The sequence below is a fragment of the Mercenaria mercenaria genome, chromosome 2 (genome assembly GCF_021730395.1).
Source record: "Mercenaria mercenaria strain notata chromosome 2, MADL_Memer_1, whole genome shotgun sequence".
Classification (NCBI taxonomy): domain Eukaryota; kingdom Metazoa; phylum Mollusca; class Bivalvia; order Venerida; family Veneridae; genus Mercenaria; species Mercenaria mercenaria.
Window position 1 is genome coordinate 96,739,759 of NC_069362.1, and position 22,066 is coordinate 96,761,824.

At 32.5% G+C, this 22,066-nt stretch overlaps 2 protein-coding genes across 2 annotated transcripts in view; one reads left to right on the forward strand and one right to left on the reverse strand.

Annotated features, from left to right (window-relative positions):
- The window catches only part of LOC123564648 (uncharacterized), a 32,797-nt gene extending 17,455 nt beyond the window's left edge, over positions 1-15,342 (reverse strand). Inside the window, exons 1-3 of the mRNA XM_045358375.2 lie at positions 14,675-15,342; positions 11,268-11,291; positions 8,680-8,804 (exon numbers count right to left, since the gene is read on the reverse strand). Coding sequence (XP_045214310.2) covers positions 8,680-8,804; positions 11,268-11,291; positions 14,675-15,098 — 573 coding nt within the window. The 5' untranslated portion in view covers positions 15,099-15,342. The remainder of the gene's footprint in view (positions 1-8,679; positions 8,805-11,267; positions 11,292-14,674) is intronic.
- A 1,629-nt stretch (positions 15,343-16,971) lies between these two features.
- LOC123562915 (proprotein convertase subtilisin/kexin type 5-like) lies at positions 16,972-20,154 on the forward strand. Its single transcript, XM_045355499.2, has 2 exons — positions 16,972-19,448; positions 19,799-20,154. The coding sequence occupies exon 1, from the start codon at positions 16,994-16,996 to the stop codon at positions 19,445-19,447; it is 2,454 nt and encodes an 817-aa protein (XP_045211434.2). The 5' UTR covers positions 16,972-16,993; the 3' UTR covers position 19,448; positions 19,799-20,154.
- The last annotated feature ends 1,912 nt before the right edge of the window (positions 20,155-22,066 follow it).

The window sequence follows — 22,066 nt, forward strand, 5'->3', positions numbered from 1 at the left end:
ACTTTAAAGGTATGGTTACTTTGGGTTGAATTAAACAAAGTATCTTTGTAATTTTCATGAACTATTGTTTTCTTTACAACATGCTTTTTATCCCTTTGCATTTTATAACATTTATTTCATTTTCTAATAGATATGAATACATTTACTTCTTAATCCAACAAAATCAACCATGGGAATGCCGGCAGCCTCATCTTTGAATTTTCCAATTACTTTTTTGTTGTAACCAAAATAAAACTCTGAATTACTATCATAATCACTATTATCAAACAGGTCTGAATCTTCATAAAAATCGTTATATGCATCTTCAGTATTTATTTCATAACATAATGAATCAGTGTCAGTGAATAAAAGCTTTGCTGAACCTTTATACCTTTCCTTAATGTAAATATAATGAAAATTATACATTAAATATTTTGATAAATCTAGAATACACATTCCAACATAACAAGGTCTGTTTAATAATAAACTTTCTTTTACTTTATGAATACCAAACAACTTCTTTTTAAACATTGTTGAACTAACAAATGAAGGTTTTGCTATATACTTCAATAAAAGATTTTCGTCATGTGTTAATTTAATATTGATTCTTTTGCGTAAATTCTCCATCGTCTTACCGAATACAGAATTGTTCATGAGTTTTAAAAAGTCTTTTTCAAACGAATTCTCTGCTTTAGATCTTTTTTGAGTATTAAAATCAATATATCCTTTTAACCAAGGACTTTCATCAAAAGTTAATATTCTGTATTTTTTTGTGACTTTTAATCCTAATTGTGCATATAGTTCAAGACTTTTAAAATGAACAACATAGTTTTGTTTTTCATTAAACCCCCAACATTTCCTACCGGGGCAGACAAAAAATAGTGGGAGGAGCTACATTTTGTTACTCAGAAGCAGTAGCTAAAAATAACCATTGTAAACACAGGTAGCTTGTAGCAGACAATCTTTTAAAATACAGAAGAGTATGCAACTTACTTGCTGTTTTCAGTTGTAAAAGTTATTAATCCAATTTTTGTAAATATTTTCTTTAAAATCACTAGTTTTTCTTTTCTTCACAGGTACTTGATAAGTTTTGTGGGATTTCTTTTATAAGACATTGTTCTATAGGAAGTAGATTTCCTATCAATGTTATCATTCCAGTCAACAAAGCAAAATTTATTCTCATTTCGTCCCCTTAATGCAAAAGGTACCATGAGCTTATGAATAAAGAAGGCACTTGGTACCTTTTTGCATTAAGGGGACGATTTGATATGTTGTTTCGTTTGAGAAATTATTTTATTAAATCCAAATTAATAAATATGAATGTAACACTAGGACTGTGAAACACAGTGTCAAGACATGAAATGAAAATTTGGCGGAATTTTTGGATGTCCTTTCAGTCTGACAATGTATTATCAAGAAAGTCAAGATAATAGGTAATTAGGGAGGACTGTCAAAACAATACACATTCATGGCATCAAATTTACTGATAAATTTGTGGCACTTTGCAACTGGACTTTCATACCAGATTATTCCCAAATTCAATTAAAAATAATGCATTGAGTGGGGAAAATGGAAAATAGTTACTGTGGAAACAGAACAGTCAGAAATTACAACTTATTTATCTAACACAAGCTACAGTAAATAAACACTTATGTACTACATGTACAAGTTATATAAGAAGTATTGATTCACTTCATGCACATAATAAGTGTAAATCATTTTCTGAAATAAATACAAAGGTGATAAAAAGCAAGTAAAAAGAGGTGACTGTGAATGTTGTAAATAATCTTCTGCTGCAGTATTTTTGTTGATAAACAAAGCCACGTGCTTATTCTGTTTACATTTCTCTGCTCTCTGAGGTTATGACCTCTAAGCCCCTCCCGGGAAATTCAAATTTTTGACAGTTGAGATTTTAAAAAAAAATCTATAAGTATACTTTCTTGACATTTTTTTGAAAAAATTAAATGCACCAATAGAAATGATACATATCAAAGTATAAATGTGCATGTTTTAATTTTTTGTCATTCAGGAGTTCTTTCAGGATTTCAAAAAAGGGTTCTCTGATGTTTACCATGCATATTTTATGTAGAAACCTGCCCCAGTGCCATCTTCCTGCTTTTATATCCCAGTTGGGGGTTTAAAGTTGGAACTAATTTGTTTACATTACTTATTCCTATTTCAAATTCTTTTTTAATATTTTTATTGTAATTTGAAAGCCGTTCGTCTGGTATTTTAATTTTTTCAGGTGCTAAGAGATAATCATTGTGACGATCATGTAATTCTTTTGGATATTCATGATCACATTCAATTATAAAGTTAGTTTTACCTTTTGCAATTAATTTCTTATATTGTTTTTCAGTGACCCATTTAAAATTTCCAGAAGGCAAAGGTCGGCACATGGCCCAACCGTAAAGATTATTGGCGTCGAGGTACATAATGTATTTAGATTCTAATTCAGGATCATAATCTTTCATATATTTATTGTTTGCTTTACTGTAACGATTACCTATATAAGTTATTCCTCCTCTAAGTCCCTTTTCAATTAAAAAGATACATATCAATATCAGTTATTAAATCCAGATTTATTCCAGTCACTTTTAACATTGCATCCCAAGCTAAACCAGGACTACTAAGGTAATGGCAAGGGTCAAGTTTATAATATTCCAAACACAGTTTTTTTTAAATTTTCAAATACATCAGCTAAAAGTAATACATCAGTTTTTAAATATAGATCATGATATTCTCCCATTGTTTTTATTTAAAATTTATTCCAAACATTTTTAGCATGCATGAAAACTATCTATAAAAACCAAATCACTTACCATAAATGCCATATATCTTTCCATATTATCAGGAATAACATTAATTTCTTTTTTGAACTTACCAAGTTCTTGCATAATAAAATGACTATCATAACCTCTTAAATTACAAAAAATAACAGGAATTTTGTGTGTTAGTCTAAAATTAATATTACAGTCTTGATGAGCACTTCCTCTAAATTTTTCTGTTATATGACAGTGATCTCGGGCCGGATTTTCATTTTCCTTATATTCTTTTTCACAGATATGACAAAACTTTTGTTTTTTTTTTTTTTAATAAAGCTTCATCTTTTTTAGACATTCTCAAATCTTTGTTAAAGTTTTCATTAAATATTTTCTTACAATACTCTTCTTCCTCAAGCATTTTTTCAATAAACTTATAAACTGCATTAGGACCTCTGTAAACTTGTGTTGGTTTAGTATATTTATCATCATAACAAACAACTTTATAACCGTAACCATAATCTATATGTTTTTGATATGGTTCAGTAAATGAAGATTCAGGTGATGGTAAAGCAGTTGATATTTTTTCAGTTATTGATTCAAAATCAGCATAAATTACAAAAGGTACTGCTAAGCCTTTATGGTAATTTTTAAAATGTATTTTACTTCCCTCTTTTGGCATTTTTACAGCTTGAACGCCATTAATAGCTGAACAATTTGGAATATGTTCATTTAATATTCTTTCTTGGGAAAAATGTTGTAAACATGATTTGCAAAAATGTTTTTTATGTTGATATTTGGTTTTGTTACACATTAATCTATTAAAATCTTTAATCCAAACATAATAAGTTTTTTTGTTATTACTGATTAATAACATGTCAAAGTGTTCTTCATATTGATATTTTGATACTTACATGGGATAAACATTATTATCTTCATAACCAAATATATTAAATGAAATATCATTCTGAGTTTCTATTTTAGGTATTTGATTTAAGGTAACAGGAAATTTTATTCCTTTATAATTTAGTTCTTCTATATGCGTTTTATATTTTGAAACTCTTTGAGGTTCTTTTTTAATAGGAAATTTGTAAGCTAAATGACACCATCTAAAACATTCATTATCATGCTCATTCTTTATATTTAATAATCATTTCATTGGATGTTGTAATGGTTTTGGTAATTCTAAATAACTAGAAGCAGTAAATGGATTATATTTATATCTATTTATATAATGAGCATCAACTGACTATTCTCAAGCTACTTCCTTCTGAAATCCAATTACCAATCATATTTTTTATTTCATCAAAAGCTTGACGTAAAGTGTTTTTTATTTCGTTTGTGTTAATAATAATTAAAGCCTTTGATTGATATTAAGCTGATTTATATATTGTATCTGTTTTACTAATTTTTGCAACAGTTATTTTTAAAACAACATTTATTTTTATACCTTTTAAAGTTTTAAGTTCAGATTTAAGAATATCAAAAGGTTCTTCTATATTTAAATATAATTGATTTTTTTGGATCTTGTCTATATGTAATTTTAATTTCAAATTTCTTAATATATTGATCTGAAGACCACTCAATTTCTCTAACAGCCATCTATATATTATATTTAGAAAAAAAATCGTTAAGCAAAAAAAAAACAAAAAAATAAAGTTTAAGAAGGAATAAAATATTTAAAGTTATATCTTTACCATTGGTTTTTGACATTCCACTTTTTACTCTATTTTTCCCTTTACAGCACATTTTTATTAACCCAGAATTAATATCAAGGTCTTTAAATGCTGCGTAAGTGCTTCTATATATTTTTTCCTCATTAGTATCACAATCGGTTGCAATAACTTGTTTAGGATTGGTTCGATGATCATTTGGTCTGGGACAATCACATAATCTTACATTATTTTCCTCTTCTAACATTAAACAACCACAATCCCATTCAAATAAATTCTTTTCTAAAAGATAAGGATCTATAACATTTTGTAATTCATCAATCACATGTCTTTTATATTCATCGCTTACTATTTGATCAAGTTTTGATTTAATAACGTTTCTTTTTTTTAGTACATTTTTATATGAATTTCTATCTTCAGTCATTATTTCTCCTAAAGTGCTAGATAATGTTGACATAATCATTTTATCAACCTTTCTATTAACCATCTATATAATATACTTATAGAAAAAAATCTTTAAAAAACGCACGTAAGAAATAAATTCAGCAATCTAAATTTAATACAACTCTTCTTCTTTTTTATTTCTGTATCCGTTAAGTTTAAATTCCTTCATATACATTTCAAAGGCATTGAATAGTTCTTTTTTTTCTGCATTTCTAACAGTATTGTAAAAATATCCTGAATAACTTTATTTGAATCTTCTTTATTTACTTTTCCAGGATCATTTGTGTCATGAACAGCTATAGCTGCAATCCGTTCTTTTGTTATTAGTTGTTTTATTTTGTGGTGATGTAATTTTAAAATAGCTTTTTTGTCTTCAACTTTTAGTCTTTTAATAAATATAGCAATTACTGATGGAACAGCGACAGCAACTGCTACAAATATAGGAATAGCAGAAACAAGTGCTAATGCAGCCGAGCAACCAAAGATACCTGCTGTAATTTGTAATCCTGTATTTACTCTTCCACAAAACTTATAATTTTTTCTGTACGCAGTAGCAAGTTTAGTCAAGTGGACAATTAATTGATCTATTGTTTCTATTCCATTAGAAATTAAATTTTTATTACTCATTTATATAACATATTTTTTAAATTTAAATTTCTTCCAATTCACTAAATGGAATCCAACTATTAAATTTTTCACTATAGCCTTTCCACTTTACTAAAGCTTGTTTTTTCTTATAGTCTCGTCTAATAACTTTTTCTATTCTAAAAACCTCTTGTTTAGTAGTTTAGTAGTTAAAAGTTCTTGTAAAATGAACCCTGAATTATTTCATTATTCAAATATTTTATAGTGTATGTTCTGGGATTAGTGTTATTTATTCCATAAATTATAAATATTTCCTCTGTCCAGTTTGGTGTATATCCTTTTTCAAAATGTCGTTTAAGTTTGCGTAAGCGAACCCGATCACTCACCAATTTTACATTTTGGTTTACTCTTTGGTATCTTTAAATTACCATATAAATTAAAGTAAACAGTACCTTTATTCAAGTTTTTATGGCTTCAGTCGGTGTCATTTTTATACTAGAATGTTTTGTGTTGTTATATTTATCAACCATTTCCTGTAAATTGTCTAAATAAGTGTAAGTATTATTTATTTGCTGTAAAATATTTCCACATCCGTTTAAGTGTTCTATTAAATCTTTCGATTACTACAGCTTTTCCTTCATTAAATGTTTGATACATGTTAATCTTATTTTTATTCAAAAATGATTCAAACTTTTTATTATAAAATTCTTTTCCTTCATCTATCCAGAAATTTGTAGGTGTTCTACCTTTAGAAACTATTTTTTCAAATGCTTCAGTAACAGATTCTCCAGTTTTATTCTTTAATGGAATAACCCAAGCATATTTGCTAAACACGTCAATAACGGTTAACAAGTACTTCACACCTTTATTATATTTTGAAAAAGCTTGCATATCAACTAAATCAGCAGACCAAGTATCATCAATATCACTAACTATCACTCTTCATTTCATAAATTTTCGTTTAATTGGTTTATGTAATTCTTCTGCTAATTCATCACTCCATGTTATTTCGGTGGCCGTTTTGAGTAAATACTCTACCCCCTTTTTCCGTTTTTTACTTTTGATTTTGTCCAAATCCAAGTTTGTATTTCGTTTTAATTGCTGGTTTTACAACTAAATGTTTTGCAATCTTTTCTCCAAATGTTTTTGATTGAGTGTTATTTAAGTTGGAAAGCATTTGCTTGTCACATATACCTTTTTTACACCACTGTCATAGCAAAAGTCATGGTCCATACATACTGCGTCTAGTTCATTAACAGGAGGCCCATTATCTAAAGGATTTCCTGGTTCACAATAGTTATATCCTGGAAGTGTTAAACCTTTCTTAGGTAATAAAGGTATCATTGCTTTATGAATATCTAAATTACCCCCTGTACTTTTAACAAACTTTGATTTCATTCTTCCACAAGATGAACAGGTAGCCATTACCTTTTTTGTTCGTTTTTTGCTGTAAGAAAATGAGGATTTATGTTACCAGTAAATTTTCTTTCTTTAAACAATATATTTTATTCTGTAAACTCATTTATATTATATGTATTTAAAACGTTCTATTTTTTCACTGGGTTCAAAACCTTTTTAATTGTGTGAGTGAGCCTTGGTCCCAGGGACGTACGTCCATCAAACCGGGGTTTTTTTTAATTGGTCAGCATTGATCACTTTAGGTCAAAGGTTAAGGTCAAAATGGGGTCAAATAGCGCCAATTTCGGTATTTCTATAACTACTGACTTGTGACCTTGACCTTTGCACTACGGGTTTAGGTGTTGCACATGACACATTGTCTAATTATGGGGAACACTTGTGTCAAGTTATATTAAAAGCCCTTAATTGATAACAGAGTTATGGACCAGAAAGGAAAAGAAATCCTATTGACCTTTGACTTCTGACAGTGACCTTGACCTTTGAGTTAGGGTTAAGGGGTTGCGTAAGACATGTTGCGCATTATAGAAAATATTTGTTTTAAGCAATATCAAAATCCCTTTATGGATGACAGAGTTATACAAGAAAACATCTGATCGACCTTTTACCTCCAATCATGACCTTGACCTTTGAGTTATGTGCTGCGTGTTGTGCATGACACATCATCCTATCATGAGGTACATTTGTGCCAAGTAATATTAAAATCCCTTCAAGAATTCTTGAGTTACAATAAGGACAGATATAAAACCTCTTTGGCCTTTGACGTCCAAGTGTGACCTTGACCTTTCAGCTAAGGGTCCGGGTTTTTGCGCATATGTTGTCTCAACCAGGGTATTATTTGTGCCAACTGATATTTAAATCCTGTTTTGCATGACAAAGTTATAGACTGGACAGTACAAAAGCCCTATTGACATTTGAACTAACAAGGGTGACCTTGACCTTTAAGCAAGGGTTCTGAGTGTTGCGCCTGACACGTCGTTTTATCATGGGGAATATTTATGCCAAATAATATTGTTATCCTTTGATGGATGACAGATTTCTAGACCGGACGCTAATTAGACCCTGTTCTAGCCATGTTAACATTTGCCTGCCACGTGTAACCTTGACCTTTGAGCTAGGGGTCTAAAAGTTGTACATGTCATATCTTATTATTACGGAGTACATTATTAAAATCACTTCAAGGATGACAGAGTTATGGACCGGACAGGAAAAGACCCTTGTTGACCTTTAACCTCCAATTGTGACATTGACCTTAAACTTAGCTAGTGGTCCGGGTTTTGCGCATGACACGTCGTCTCATCATTGGAAATATTTGTGCCAAGTAATATTAAAATCCCTGGATGAATGACAGAGTTATGGATCGGACACAAAACAGACCCTGCTGACCTCCAGTTGTGACCTTGACCTTTGAGCTAGGGGTCCGGGTTTTGCGCATGACATGTCGTCTCATCATGGGAAACATTTTGCTAAGGAATATTAAAATCCCTTGATAAATGACAGAGTTATGGACCGGGCACGAAATTGCGGACGGACGGAATACGGAATGACAGACGGACGGAAGAGCGCATTCCTATTGTCCCCGAAACTTGTTTTAAACCAGTAGGACTTAATAAAGTAGAATAAAAAGGAAAAGTAGCTTCCCTGTAAGCAGTAATTAATATATAGAAATGAAAAAGTAGAATCTCTGGAAGCAATTTTATAAATATGTAAAAATGGAATTAAAGTAGAATCCCTAGGAGAAATTATAAATATACTAGTATTAAAATGGAAAAGTAGAATCCCTGTAAGCAATTATAAATATATGAAATAAATGCAGGTACCTCAAACTCGTTGTTCCAAAGTTCAGCTCTGTCTGATTCTTCAAACTTCAGTCTATATCTCGTGAACGAGAAACGACTCGGTTTGTATGGCTGCAATTTAAACTGTTTAGATTCCCCATTTCTCTCTGTAAATACAATAAGACAGTATACATATGAAAGAGATGAAAGCGGTTGTTAACACAATGTTTATTTTGTAATTTAAATTTACAGACGTAAAACACATATAAACTATCCGTTTAACAAGGATTATCAACAATATAAAATAGAGACCAATCAAATCTCAATAGAGGAGTGGGGCAATACGCCCGTCTGAGACTTGCTTAAGAAGATCACTTTAGTTTTAACATTAATTCAAGAAAAATAAATATATAGCTAGGTTTAAGTCTTGACAACTAAAAAATAATTTACTTCGAATATATGTAACATCATTTCATTTATAGTCTCTGCGTAACAATTCAGTCCAATACTGCATACATTTATTGGCAAATCGGTATTACAAATGTCTTTGACAATGTACAGCATCTACTACAAATACAATATGATTTAAAGAATCGTTTATACATAAAAACAAAACCAAACATATCAATTTCAAACTATTTATAAACTAAACTATAAACGTTAACTAACAGCAGTTATATTTTCAAGGCTTTGCTGCCCTAGTTGAAAAGATTTCACATTTATTCACTCTTTACTTGCTAGTAGAAGACATAATATTAATGAATTTCTTGACCGGTCAGGCTGTTTTTACAAGACACTTATATCAAATTTCGAATACTTATTATAATTATTTTTGACAATAGAAATGATATTCGGCTTCAACTAACTGACTTAAGCATATTTTACATGGTGTCTATCAATTCCAGTACAACAACCAGCTTTGCTCTCCAGGCTATGTGATGTACATGTAGTTATAAAACTCGTGTATTGTTGTTTTCTCTGTAAAATAGTTTCTAAATTATCTAAATATTCCTCATAGCAGAATTCCAATTTGAATTTTCTATAATATTCTTATTTTGGTGCTTTTTGAATCGACGCTTTACTGATTAGTAAGACACCTGATCGCTGTCCAAACATACCATAATGATAATAGTTACAGTTTGAATCGGTATTCAACAGGACATCACAAACCTAAACTGTTTAACATACATATCATTTTATGAGTCCGTGATTAAACATTTTGGCCATTGCAATGCTGAGTAAAATTTCTATAAACGGGTTTGATTCATACTGTTTAGTTACACATTTTAACCTCTCCCCGAGTCAAAAAGCAACATTGTTATCATAGTCACGTATGCCCTTTTAAAAATACGGACTACTTTGAATATTTCAATAACTGTATATCGATAGCTCATGTGTGTGTGTAAGCTAACCATAGGACCAATATCATCTTAAACAGTCGTACTAATTAGGCTTCGAAAACGTTTGAAATATTCACTTAATATTAGCAGAACCTTGAATGGTTTTATTTTTGAACGTTCTAATATTTCCACAGATTATGTATTTAAGTGTCTTTGTCTGATTCCTCAGATGCCAGTTTTTTTAAAATTTCATCAAAAAATTATTTTCATTAAGAACATCATTCAATATAAAAGCGTTCATTTTGTTTCCAGATAATTCATATTAAATTTTGAAATACCAATAAAATTTCTATAACTTGTATTCACATTATTAAACAACACTTGCGGACTTCAAGCTACGAGATGTATTGTAATATATAAATCCATAATAGTATCGTATTCCTTACACAAAGACATCAATCTCTATCCGAATTAGTTAACATAAATGTCTTGCAAAACTCATGATGGTATCTAATGTAACACTTCAAAGGCATGTGAACATTGCTATACGATCATATTAGATATCGAAAAGGAAAAAGAACAAAATACATCAATATCAATATTGCTTGATTTTAAGTTCCGTGTCTGACTGAACAGTAAAATGTCACAACTGTTTGTACAACTCAAGCAGTTAAATTATCTTATTATTTATTTACAAACCCTTTCATGTTCCAAAGAAGGAAATCAAACCGTCTCTGACCTTTTTTTTTTTGCCCCCAGTGCTTTTCGCGGAACAAACTATTAACAATATACTGTTAATCATAATTTAGAACTGCCTGCTTGTTTTCTTTCCTGGCCTTGAAAATTATTTGTTTGTCGATATCATTTTGCATTTTTTCTGATCACGTCTTCGCTTGATTTGGACTCAAAATTCTTCAGCTTATTCAGTTAATTTACTGTTTTGCTCATGTACAATTATGATGCCCAATGTATGCATACATAACGCTTTTTTGTTACCAGTTATAATAATAATGCTCACTTCTAATACTTCGACATGTCCCAAAAATTGTATATTTTAATTCCTTGTTAAATGAAATTTTTTATGTTTTAGTTCATAATATAGAAATAAATACCTGTTTGATGGTGGAAAGACGTTTAGAAAAAATAATGTCTTATTTCTCTTGAAAGAATATATAAGATGCCTTTCAGAAGTTTGTGTTCTCTTCTCTCTGCCGTCGTTTTCTTAGTATTATTTATACAAATATACACCATTGCTAATCATATATTAATAAATTTATTTAATGAGATTACCTTGTTTTAAATCAATCCGCATATCTGGAATGAAAAGAAAAATATAAATGAAATGAAAATTGTTTTTTTTTTATTCCAAGAAGTGTATAAAATTGACTTGAGATTCTTCTGGAGACAACACATTTATAATTTTGTTAACAAGGAAAATATCGTAATTTCTGTTCAAATGACGAATATAAACATTTTCATAGCATTTAGAATAAAAGAGGGCGATGTTGGCCCTAAGTCGCTCACCGGAACCTGTTTATTTAACCTTGAATATATATATGACATATTAACATGAATAGTAACATCTGTGTTTAGCAAAAATTAAAACATAAAACAAGTGCCTCAATTTGGACTAATTTAAGCATCTTACAATGATTTAACATAGCATACCAAGTATGATGGAAATCCATCAATCATCAGTTCATTAGAAGAAGTCGTTTCAATGTATTCCTATTTTTAGCTATAGCGACCCCTAAAATGGGTCAAATGTCTCTAGTTGTATGAAATTGAGAGAGGGCCTTTCAGTAATGCTACAGACCAAGTTTAATGAAGATCCATCAAGCTGTTTGTAAGAAGTTGTTTAAAAGTCTTTCTATTTATAACTCTAGCGGTCAGTGCCCCCATTTGAACACATTTGAGCGGGGACCTTGCCAGGATGCTACAGACCAAGTTTGGATAATTCTTACCAGTAGTTTCAAAGGAGAAGCATTTAAGTTTATTGATAACAACGGACGTCGGATGCCGGCCCATCCACCTGTACTCACCCTGAACCCTTAGTTCAAGTAATGTAAAAATCGGAAAAAGATTGGTGTGTACACTTAAGTAGTTATGTTTCATATTGTATGGCTCTGTAATGAGTCTGGTTTTATGTTCTCACTTTTCTTTTGAGGAATTTCCGCTTATTGGAAACTAAGGCATTATACACCGATATCAAACATTTCATTATGTGACATTAAAAACCAAAGAACTATAAATGACAACAAAGCTGCAAGATACGCTGACTATAAGCTTACTCGTAGTAAATGTTGTTTGAGCAACAAAATCCATATCAGGGTTTTGCATTAATTTTTGCCTTTATTTTCCATGATCCGGATTCACATTCTAAAGGTCTCTAGCTGTGTTAGTATGAACTTTTGAATTAAAAAAGATCTTTAATAATGCTATTTTCATGGCCAAAACATGATCTAAGGAGCACATGGCGACAAAACAGTGCGGACAACGAAATATTGACAAATGGTAAAAGCCATTAATCTGCTAAAATAGCATTCGACCGAAACTAAAGTAGAGCTACATCTGCTTCTTTCTGAAAGCCAATCAGCCAAATGTCTGCATCTTAAACAAGAGCCATGTTACACATGGCTCATCCCCCCGCCGGGCATATTATAATTGAAGGCTAAAGTTCCTTTTCAAGTTAGTGTCTGAAAGTGTTAATTTTGGGGAAAGCTTTGAAGAACCGTTTAGCTGTGGTCCGCATCAGGGGTTTTAAAGATGTGGAAGAAAGAATAAGTCAGTAGTGAGGTGGTTTACTGCTAAATTTTATTAATTTTCATGAACAGTATAGCTATGATGTTTTTCTATACTAAGAAGGAATGGAAAGCTAACAGGGAACAAGAGTGCCAGAATGTCACAATATATGCCCGTCGCAGCAACTTTCTTTACTCTAGCAGCTGTATTTGCAAATGGAATGTTAATTTTGTGGTTGTTTAGTAATCATTGTAAGTCTTTTGTTTTTTTTTAAGTCCACAAAAAAACTCCTTACCAGGTAGAGATACCTTATATATAATAAAATACACCTAAAATTGGAGAGTAACATATATGTTGTACCACAGAAAAGTGGTCTTGTTTTTTTCCCTACAGTCAATTATAAAAATGTTACAATATAAGTTATCTATAGTAACAACTAAGAGAAGCTAATCTTAAAAAAATAAAATAAAAAATTGCAAGTCCACACAAAAATCTTTATCAGGTAGAGATTGGTCAAAATACACCTCAAAATTGGATATAGCATGCATGTTGTACTACAGAAAAGTGGTCTCGATTTTTCCCTACGACTAGTAATGAAAAAGTTACAATAAAAGCTATTTAAAGAAACAACAAAGGGAAGAAATTCTAAAGAAGGGAACTGCGCATGACACTTCGTCTCATGATGGTGTATAATTGTGCCAAGTTACATCAAAATCCCTCCATGCATGATAAAGAAATGCTTCGGACAAAGTCATTCTTGTATCTGACCTTTGGCCTCTAAGTGTGACCTTGACCTTAGACCTAGTGACCTGGATCTTGCGCATGACACTCTGTCTTGTGGTGGTGAACATTTGTGCCAAGTTATATCAAAATCCCTCTATGCATGAAGAAGAAATGCTCAGGACAAGGTTTTCATTCTTGTATCCTTTGACCTCTATGTGTGACCTTGACCTTAGACCTAGGGACCTGGTTCTTGCGCATGACACTCTGCCTCGTAGTGGTAAACATTTGTGCCAAGATATATCAAAATCCCTCCATGCATGAAGAAGATATGCTCCGGACAAATTGCTTTAAGAAAATATGATAAAGGGGAATAACTCAAAAAATAGGAAAGGTAGAGTTATTGTTCTTGCACATTGCACTTCCTCCCAATGTGTTCTATCAGTGTATTAAGTTTGAAGAAAATCCCTCCAGTACTTTTGGGGTTATGCTCCGGACAAAATGTTTTAAGAAAATATGATAAAGGTGAGTAACTCAAAAAATAGGCAAGGTAGAGTTATTGTTCTTGCACTCTGCACTTCCTCCCAATGTGTTCTATCAGTGTATGAAGTTTGAAGAAAATCCCTCCAGTACTTTTGGGGTTATGCTCCGGGCAAAATGTTTTAAGAAAATATGATAAAGGGGAATAAGTCAAAACAGAGGCAAGGTAGAGTTATTGTTCTTGCACACTGCACTTCCTCCCAATGTGTTCTATCAGTGTATGAAGTTTGAAGAAAATCCCTCTAGTACCTTTGGAGTTATGCTCCGGACAATTTTTTTAAGAAAATATGATAAAGGGGAATAACTAAAAAAATAGGCAAGGTAGAGTTATTGTTCTTGCATACTGCACTTCCTCCCAATGTGTTCTATCAGTGTATGAAGTTTGAAGAAAATCTCTCTAGTACCTTTGGAGTAATGCTCTGGACAAAGATCGTTGCGGACACACGGACGGACGGGCGGACGCACGCACGGACGGAGAGCATTTCTAATATCCCCTTCGCCTTTGGCGGGGGATAACAAAAGGAAAAAAAGAACTAAGTTCATGGTCAGTACCTCTAAAATAATTCTACCAAAATCAGTACGATTCGAATAATAACACATGCACTGCGAATGTTAGTATACACAATTGTAAGAACGAAACTGCCCACACGTTGGCGTATAAAATAAACAAAACATTCTAATTCCCTGAAACATACCTTGCTTGCTGATGGCATCAATGATTTTAACATGTGCTGTATCAAAGCAATCTTCTACGTCAATATAAACAAGATGTCGGATATTTTCTGGAACAGAACATGGTTCTATTCTGATCGGTATCAGATTATATTTTCCTTCTACCATAAGGTGTTTCGCTTCCAAAAGTTCCTGTTTGCAAAAATTACTGTTTTCGAAATCCTTAGACAGAACAACAAGCATATATAAACTTTCACGAATAGCTTTATGTATGTGGTCTAAAATCGGCACTCCAGCTGTAAAGTTTCTTTCATAATAACAGCAGATGAGTTCCTTCTTCTCTAAGTTATCAACAATTATTCTAACAATGTCTAATGAATTCGATTCATAACAAACAAAGAAATGATATTTTTTGTCACGAGGTAATCCCGGTATACGAGCAGTCATATTTCTATTTGATTTATTTTCGTTTTAACGATAAAAATGCGGTTTCGCAAGGAAACCGTATCCAATACTGTTTTCAATCCATTCAAAATTATGTGATCAATATTCTACTGAAACGAAACCACTTATAATAAAATCAAGTTTGTTCGTGACAGAAATACGATCGATTTTCCGTTTTGTAGGTGCTTATTACATGAATATAGTTGATCTCGATCAAATGCAGTCATGGTATATTTGGTTGTTTTGATAATTTTATACATAGAAGTAAGTAAGTTTTGTTTTATTTTAAGACTGATAATATTGTAACATAATATAGCATAAAGTATATTAAAAATTAAAATTGTTAATTAAAGCTAGTAGCCCAGTTTGGTTGAAATTTTTCATCATGTTCATTTCTATCAAGTTTGTCATAGAATGTATAATGATACAGTGGGTTAAAATAAAAAAAAAAAGTTTGATATTCGTAAATTGCAAGAAGAGCGTTAATTTTCTGCATTATTCCAAAAGTATTGCAACGGTTTACTACCTTCTACACAATAGTTTTGGTTATTTACAAGAAATCTTGCAAAAATATTATGTCAATAAGTTTGTTTCACTAGTCACTTTCAGACTACTCACTTTTTATGGCTTTTTGAAAGATTGTTTTTCGCCTAAAATGTGTGGGTTAGTCGCTTTAAAAATACAGAGAATTTGGTTTACCAAATAGGATTTTTTATTGAAACAGTTCTATTTCAGACTAACTTTATTCATTACCGATAATATGAATGTTTGAACAAAACATGGTCATAAAGACTACGGCATTATCTCCTTTGTACGTTATTTCAATATCACATTATTTTGTTTGAGTGTATAACGGCGATATTACAAAAACTACAAATATTTAACATTATCAGTGTTAAAAGATATCTCATGAAATTCAAACTAATCTTATTCATCCTTTTTATGATCATATACATTATGTTGTAGCAACGTGTAAATAGTGTACTGATTCGCTGTATAACGCGTGCGCGTGTGTGTGCGACAGTACGTCTTGTGTTTGTGTGCGTGTATGCACTCGCGTGTCCTTGAAAATGTAGTACTAGCATATACAGGAAATGTATAATCAAGGTAAAATTGTTAATAATTGAAGGTATGATCCTGTTCCTTGTGCTTTAATTTATGTTTCCGCCAATAATGTAAGTGTTAAGCGGATTTATATTGCGAGACAATTGGCAAGCTTCTTTCGGTTTACATATTATTGGTTATATACATTAATCATCGTTTCGTTTCAATGATTTCAAACAACGCGTATGTATTCTAAAAAGCTATGATCTCAATGCCTTTCATGTAGATCTAACATAAGATAATCATACGTTTTACAGGGTAAAGAGGCGATTGAATGCGAATGGAATTGTCCATCTGATAAGCCGTACTGTAGTGAAGTGGGCTGTATCTATGAATGTCCAGAGCCGTTTTATATTAATGGCAGTAACTGTGTCTCTGGCTGTGGTGAATTGTTCGTGGACGAGAACAGACATTGTGTTGCTTCATGTTCGAATACCACGTTCTACAAGGAAACTCTCAGGCAGGTTATGTCTCTGCAGTATTTAGAAAGAAAATGTATAAACTGCAACCAATCAGATGAGTATGTTTTCAATAGGGCATGTGTTAAAGTGTGTCCTGAGTATGCAAGAAACATTGACAGAAATAACTGTGTTTCACAATGTCCTGTAGATCGACCTTTTAAAACCAACGTCACAATACATGGATTAATGCATTCTAAATGTATTGCAAAATGCCCGCGAATGGAAGATGACAATTTTTGTCGCGACAGCTGTCCCGACAACAAAGTAATATATAAATTTTCGTGCATTGACAAGTGTCCGTCGTCTAGTCCGTACTTGTATTTTAGAGAGTGTATGACGAAATGTCCTAATAATGCTCCATCAGCTAGTTTTGGCAATAAAACTTGTGTATACAGGGAATGTTCAGAAAATAGACCATTTGTTGTTAATAATACTTGCGTGGAAAAATGTCCAAACACAGATCAATTAACATTTACTGATAGATATTATGGATTCAACTACTGTGTCAAAAACTGTGAAGGTAAATACAGATTTAACAATTCTTGTGTCAACGTATGTCCACCATTGACTGTAGCTGTCAATAACAGCTGCCTTAATCATTGTCCTAGCAATACATCATATACTTGCATGGTAAAAAAAGGATATCAGTGCGGTAAAAATCCATTTCGGGGCTATTTTGATCACGCAGTTTGCGTGAATACCTGTCCCCAAAATATGTTGATTTGGAAGCAGTCGTGTGTGAATACATGCCCTGACGGACTTGCACTTTTTGGAAATGAATGTGCCGACACATGCCCTTTATATTATCCATACAAGAGTAACAGCACAAAAACAAAGGATTGCGACTGGGCAGGTAGATGTAGAGAGGCTGAAACTCTACTAAAATGTGTAAGAAAATGTCCAGCTGATAGTTATGTCGTCAACAATACATGCCTATCTCATTGTCCATATCCTCTACTTCATACAAACAATGCATGTGTACTAACTTGTCCAAGTTCAGCTCCTTTCACTCGCAACTCGACACTCGTTTTAGAAAGCTGGACTTATGTGTCATCTTACTATTCTAGGAACAGGCCTTATCGACGAAATAAGCAAGAAAAGGTTATTCAGAAATGTATCAATTATTGTGCTGATGGACAGTTGATCTTAAATTTGACATGCGTTAATAAATGTCCAGAGGACCACCCATACATCCATAATAGAATATGTTTGGGGCAATTGTGTGAAACTCAGTATTCCACAGAGAGTTCATTTGGGATCATTTGTACCGACAATTGCAAACCTCAGCAGTTTGTTCACAACAAAAAGTGTGTAGAAACGTGTCCTGTTACTAATGTGCTTTTTAATAGAACTTGCGTTGACTACTGTCCAGAAAGCCATTTACTTACTAGTACGTATATTGTAGGAGAAATCTGTTTAACGTCCTGCTCAGCTCAGAACGTAATTAAGGAATGCGTTGAAAAATGCCCTGCTGGACTTTTTGAACTTGAAAAAACTTGTGTAGAATTTTGTCATAAACCACTGTATACCACAGATGACAAATGTGTCGAATCATGTCCATCTGATCGGCCATATACCGTAACATCTTCAATAACGGTGGCAAAATGGAGCAAAGATGGGAACCGGTACAAGAAAAAAAGTATCAGTGAAGATATTTTGAAATGTGAAGCCAAGTGTCCTGCTGATAAAGTATTATCTGGTACAGCATGTGCAAATAGTTGTCCACTGAACTCTAGGTTTATAACGAATGGCAAATGTAGAAGTGACAGTTGCAAAACAAAATATAAGTTCTATACGTCAGCAGGAGTTTTGTGTTTCGATAAGTGTCCGAATGATTTATTTCTCCACAATGACACGTGTTATTTACAGTGTCCGGATAATCTCTACGCAATGGGTCAAAAATGCATAAATGACTGCCCGCCAACTCATGAAGTCATGAATGAGGAAACAATCGTAAAGCAATATTACAATTGTTCTTGGCGATCAGGATTGCTTTGTACTGACAGCCTTCTTTCTGTTATGCGATGTCGCAAAGAATGTCCTGAAAAAAAAGTTCTTCACAACGGCAAATGCTTAGATTTTTGTTTAAAATCCACGTTCATGTTTGATAATGCTTGTGTTACAAAATGCCCTGAATCACATCCTTTTATGCAACCAACGCTGGCAACTATATCAAAGTGGGAAGAATTGACTGACGATAGCTGGTTTTTGTATACCGAAAATCATCCAGTAAACATATGTACTGCTCAGTGTCATGGTGATTATCCTCTGCATTTCGAAAACACTTGTTTCAATGATTGCCCTAAGCCTGCTCCATATATCGACCAAAACTCTTGTGTTAAAAATTGTCCTGGAGATAAAATGATCGATATTAAAACAAAAGTGTGTGTGGATAAATGTGCGAATGACAGGGGATTGTTTAATCATTCTTGTCACTATAATTGTCCAGATAAGAAAAAGTACATTTTTGATGCACATTGTGTTTCCGAATGTCCCCGTTCGCACCCGGTTGCTATAAAAGAAAATAGATTTATCTGCCAAAAATCATGTGAAAATGAACAAATATTTAAAGACGGTGAGTGTATATCAAAATACGACTGTGACGATCCAATGTTTGTATATGAAGGACTTTGCCTTCGTAAATGCCCTGATGCGTTTGTATGGGTTGGCAGCTGCATGGATACATTGGGAGCAAAAATTGCTATTGCGGTATTAGGCGTTGTTTGGCTGCAGCAGACATGGCATCATGGACAACCTACATGTTCTAAGACTGATGTCTGCTACTGAGGTATGGAATTTAATTCTGAAAGTAACACATTTTGTTATTCAATAATATTTTTAATTTATTTTTCAATTTCAACAAGTCGTACAACGGCTCAGTTATGTTGCTATACACAACTGATAGGCACTCATTACAAAAACAAAATGAACTGATTGCTTGCTTTTATCCTAACAAGAGGGATCACACAATTTAAATAGCAGCAAAAATATCCAGGGGAAAACATAAATTATAAGTTATATTAACTGCTGTCAAAATACATTCGAGAAAGAATATCTATATACAAAATATAAGTACTCCGTTCACATATCAGGAATCTGCTTTCGCATTATTCTGTTCGTATTGTTCTGTCCTTTCAGGAAGAACTGAAAGAGATACAGAAACCGCACTTACGATTATCTTCGAAAAGGAAAAACGAAATGGAAGACGAAATTCCGCTTCAAGGGATGTTTTCTTACACTGATAACGAAGAAACATGCCCGATGGAAATGCAATATGAAAATACGGACAACAATCGGAATAGTGATCATACCAGATTATGAATATGTAGTTTTCTTATGCTTTATGACTTGTGTTTAGATATTCCTACAGCAATGTAACTTCGATTGGTGACAATTTTTAAAATAAAATTACAAACGTCGTATTATGAATCAGAATTATTCAGCGGAAATTACATATTGAAGATGGTCAAATAAAATGATGAATTGACTGTGCATCTATATCTACGTCATAATATGAAATAAAGCACTGCCTCAATCGGGAATAGATCCGACTTCAAATCATCCCATAACATTTGAAAAGAATTGTCTAATGACAGCACGGAAGGACACATTTTTTAATTCGATAGTAAATATCTCATTCGGTATACCGCATGTTACCGTAGACGGATCGATCCCGATTTTCGTCGCTACGCATAGGATCGATTCCCTTTCAATTTAAAGGTAGATTTTGGAATAAAAACAACACTGCCCACTCTTGGATAGGCGCACCCTCCGAAGAGGTATACTTATTTATATGAAATATGTTCACTATGTGCTTTTATTTACACGTTCACACTACGTGAATATATACCATATATCCATATTTGTACTGATGTGCAATACGTTGCGGTTCGGACAAGTTATGTGAACGCTTATTAGACACAAGGAAAAAGCGTATTCTTCCAAAAAATCCGAAGTCAGGCGCTCTGTGCGCGGGCCGGAAGTACACATTTTTTAATTCGATAGTATATATCTCATTCGGTATATCGCATGTTACCGTAGAGGGATCGATCCCCATTTTCGTCGCTTCGCGATGAAAATCAGTAGCATCGATTCCCTATAATATATACTCAACAACATTACACACTCCACACTTTGTTTTTTGTTGATACCTCTGTCGTAAATTCATTTGTTTCAATAAGAATAGACCACAGTATTAAGTAACCATTCGAATTAAATACAACTTAACAACGAAATCAATGTATGCAGATTCATTGAGCCTTGACGCTTATAATCAGGCAGTGTCACAAATTAAGTGCAACTTGGTGCCGTTATGTGGCAAGTAGTGCCGTTTGAAGGATGAAACAATTCTGTGACCAATGGTACACACGTCAAGAGTTAGAAGACATCGGATATGTGTTCGCAAGTGATCAGATTTGTATCGAGAAAAATCCAAATGATACACATGTTTTATTTGTCAGAGTAAATTAGAAAATTATTGACGTTTATGCTTTTTAACGCATGCCAGGACATCGTATAATTATAATGTAATGTAGAAATTCCATTGCAACTTAACGGAGTTGAAAAATAAATATATGATATTATGAATTACATCACTTTTAAGAGTTCTTCGGTCCGTAAGATTTTACTGATTCAGTGACTATTGATTTTAGGAGTCTTACGGCTCACTAACTGTGCGTCTGAATAATCGACTGTTATTATTGTTATGATTTATCAAAATAAAACAATCATTTATTATTGTATTTAGTTTTCATTGAAATATATCAATATTTGGCAGAGATAACAATAAACAAGAAAATATCGGTAAAACTCATGGATGCTCTCCGAAGTATAATTTTAGAATATTTAAAAGCACAATTTTAAGTGGTATTCATTGACTGGGTATAATTTTAGAATATTTAAAAGCACAATTTTAAGTGGTATTCATTGACTGGGTATAATATTAGAATATTTAAAAGCACAATTTTAAGTGGTATTCATTGACTGGGTATAATTTTAGAATATTTAAAAGCACAATTTTAAGTGGTATTCATTGACTGGGTATAATTTTAGAATATTTAAAAGCACAATTTTAAGTGGTATTCATTGACTGGGTATAATTTTATAATATTTAAAAGCACAATTTTAAGTGGTATTCATTGACTGGGCATATACTTCATCTTAGTAGTAAAGCTTCCAAAGATGTTTCTTAGAACACAACAGTAAGTAGTTGTTAGAAAACGCACGAATATGATATGCGCATCTCCTCTTGATAGTGAAGCTTCCTATGAAGTTTCGCTAAATTCCACCAGTGGTTACTGAAAATACGCCGGACAAGAAAATGGTGCTTTAGTATACTAAACTATACTAATGTTGATTTATCAACGGTGCACGGTAAGTGATTCAAAGTTGGTGACCATAACCACT

What these genes read in the sequence shown, in the direction of transcription:
- LOC123562915 (XM_045355499.2), top strand. Translation starts at nt 16,994, where the DNA reads ATGACGAAATGTCCTAATAATGCTCCATCAGCTAGTTTTGGCAATAAA.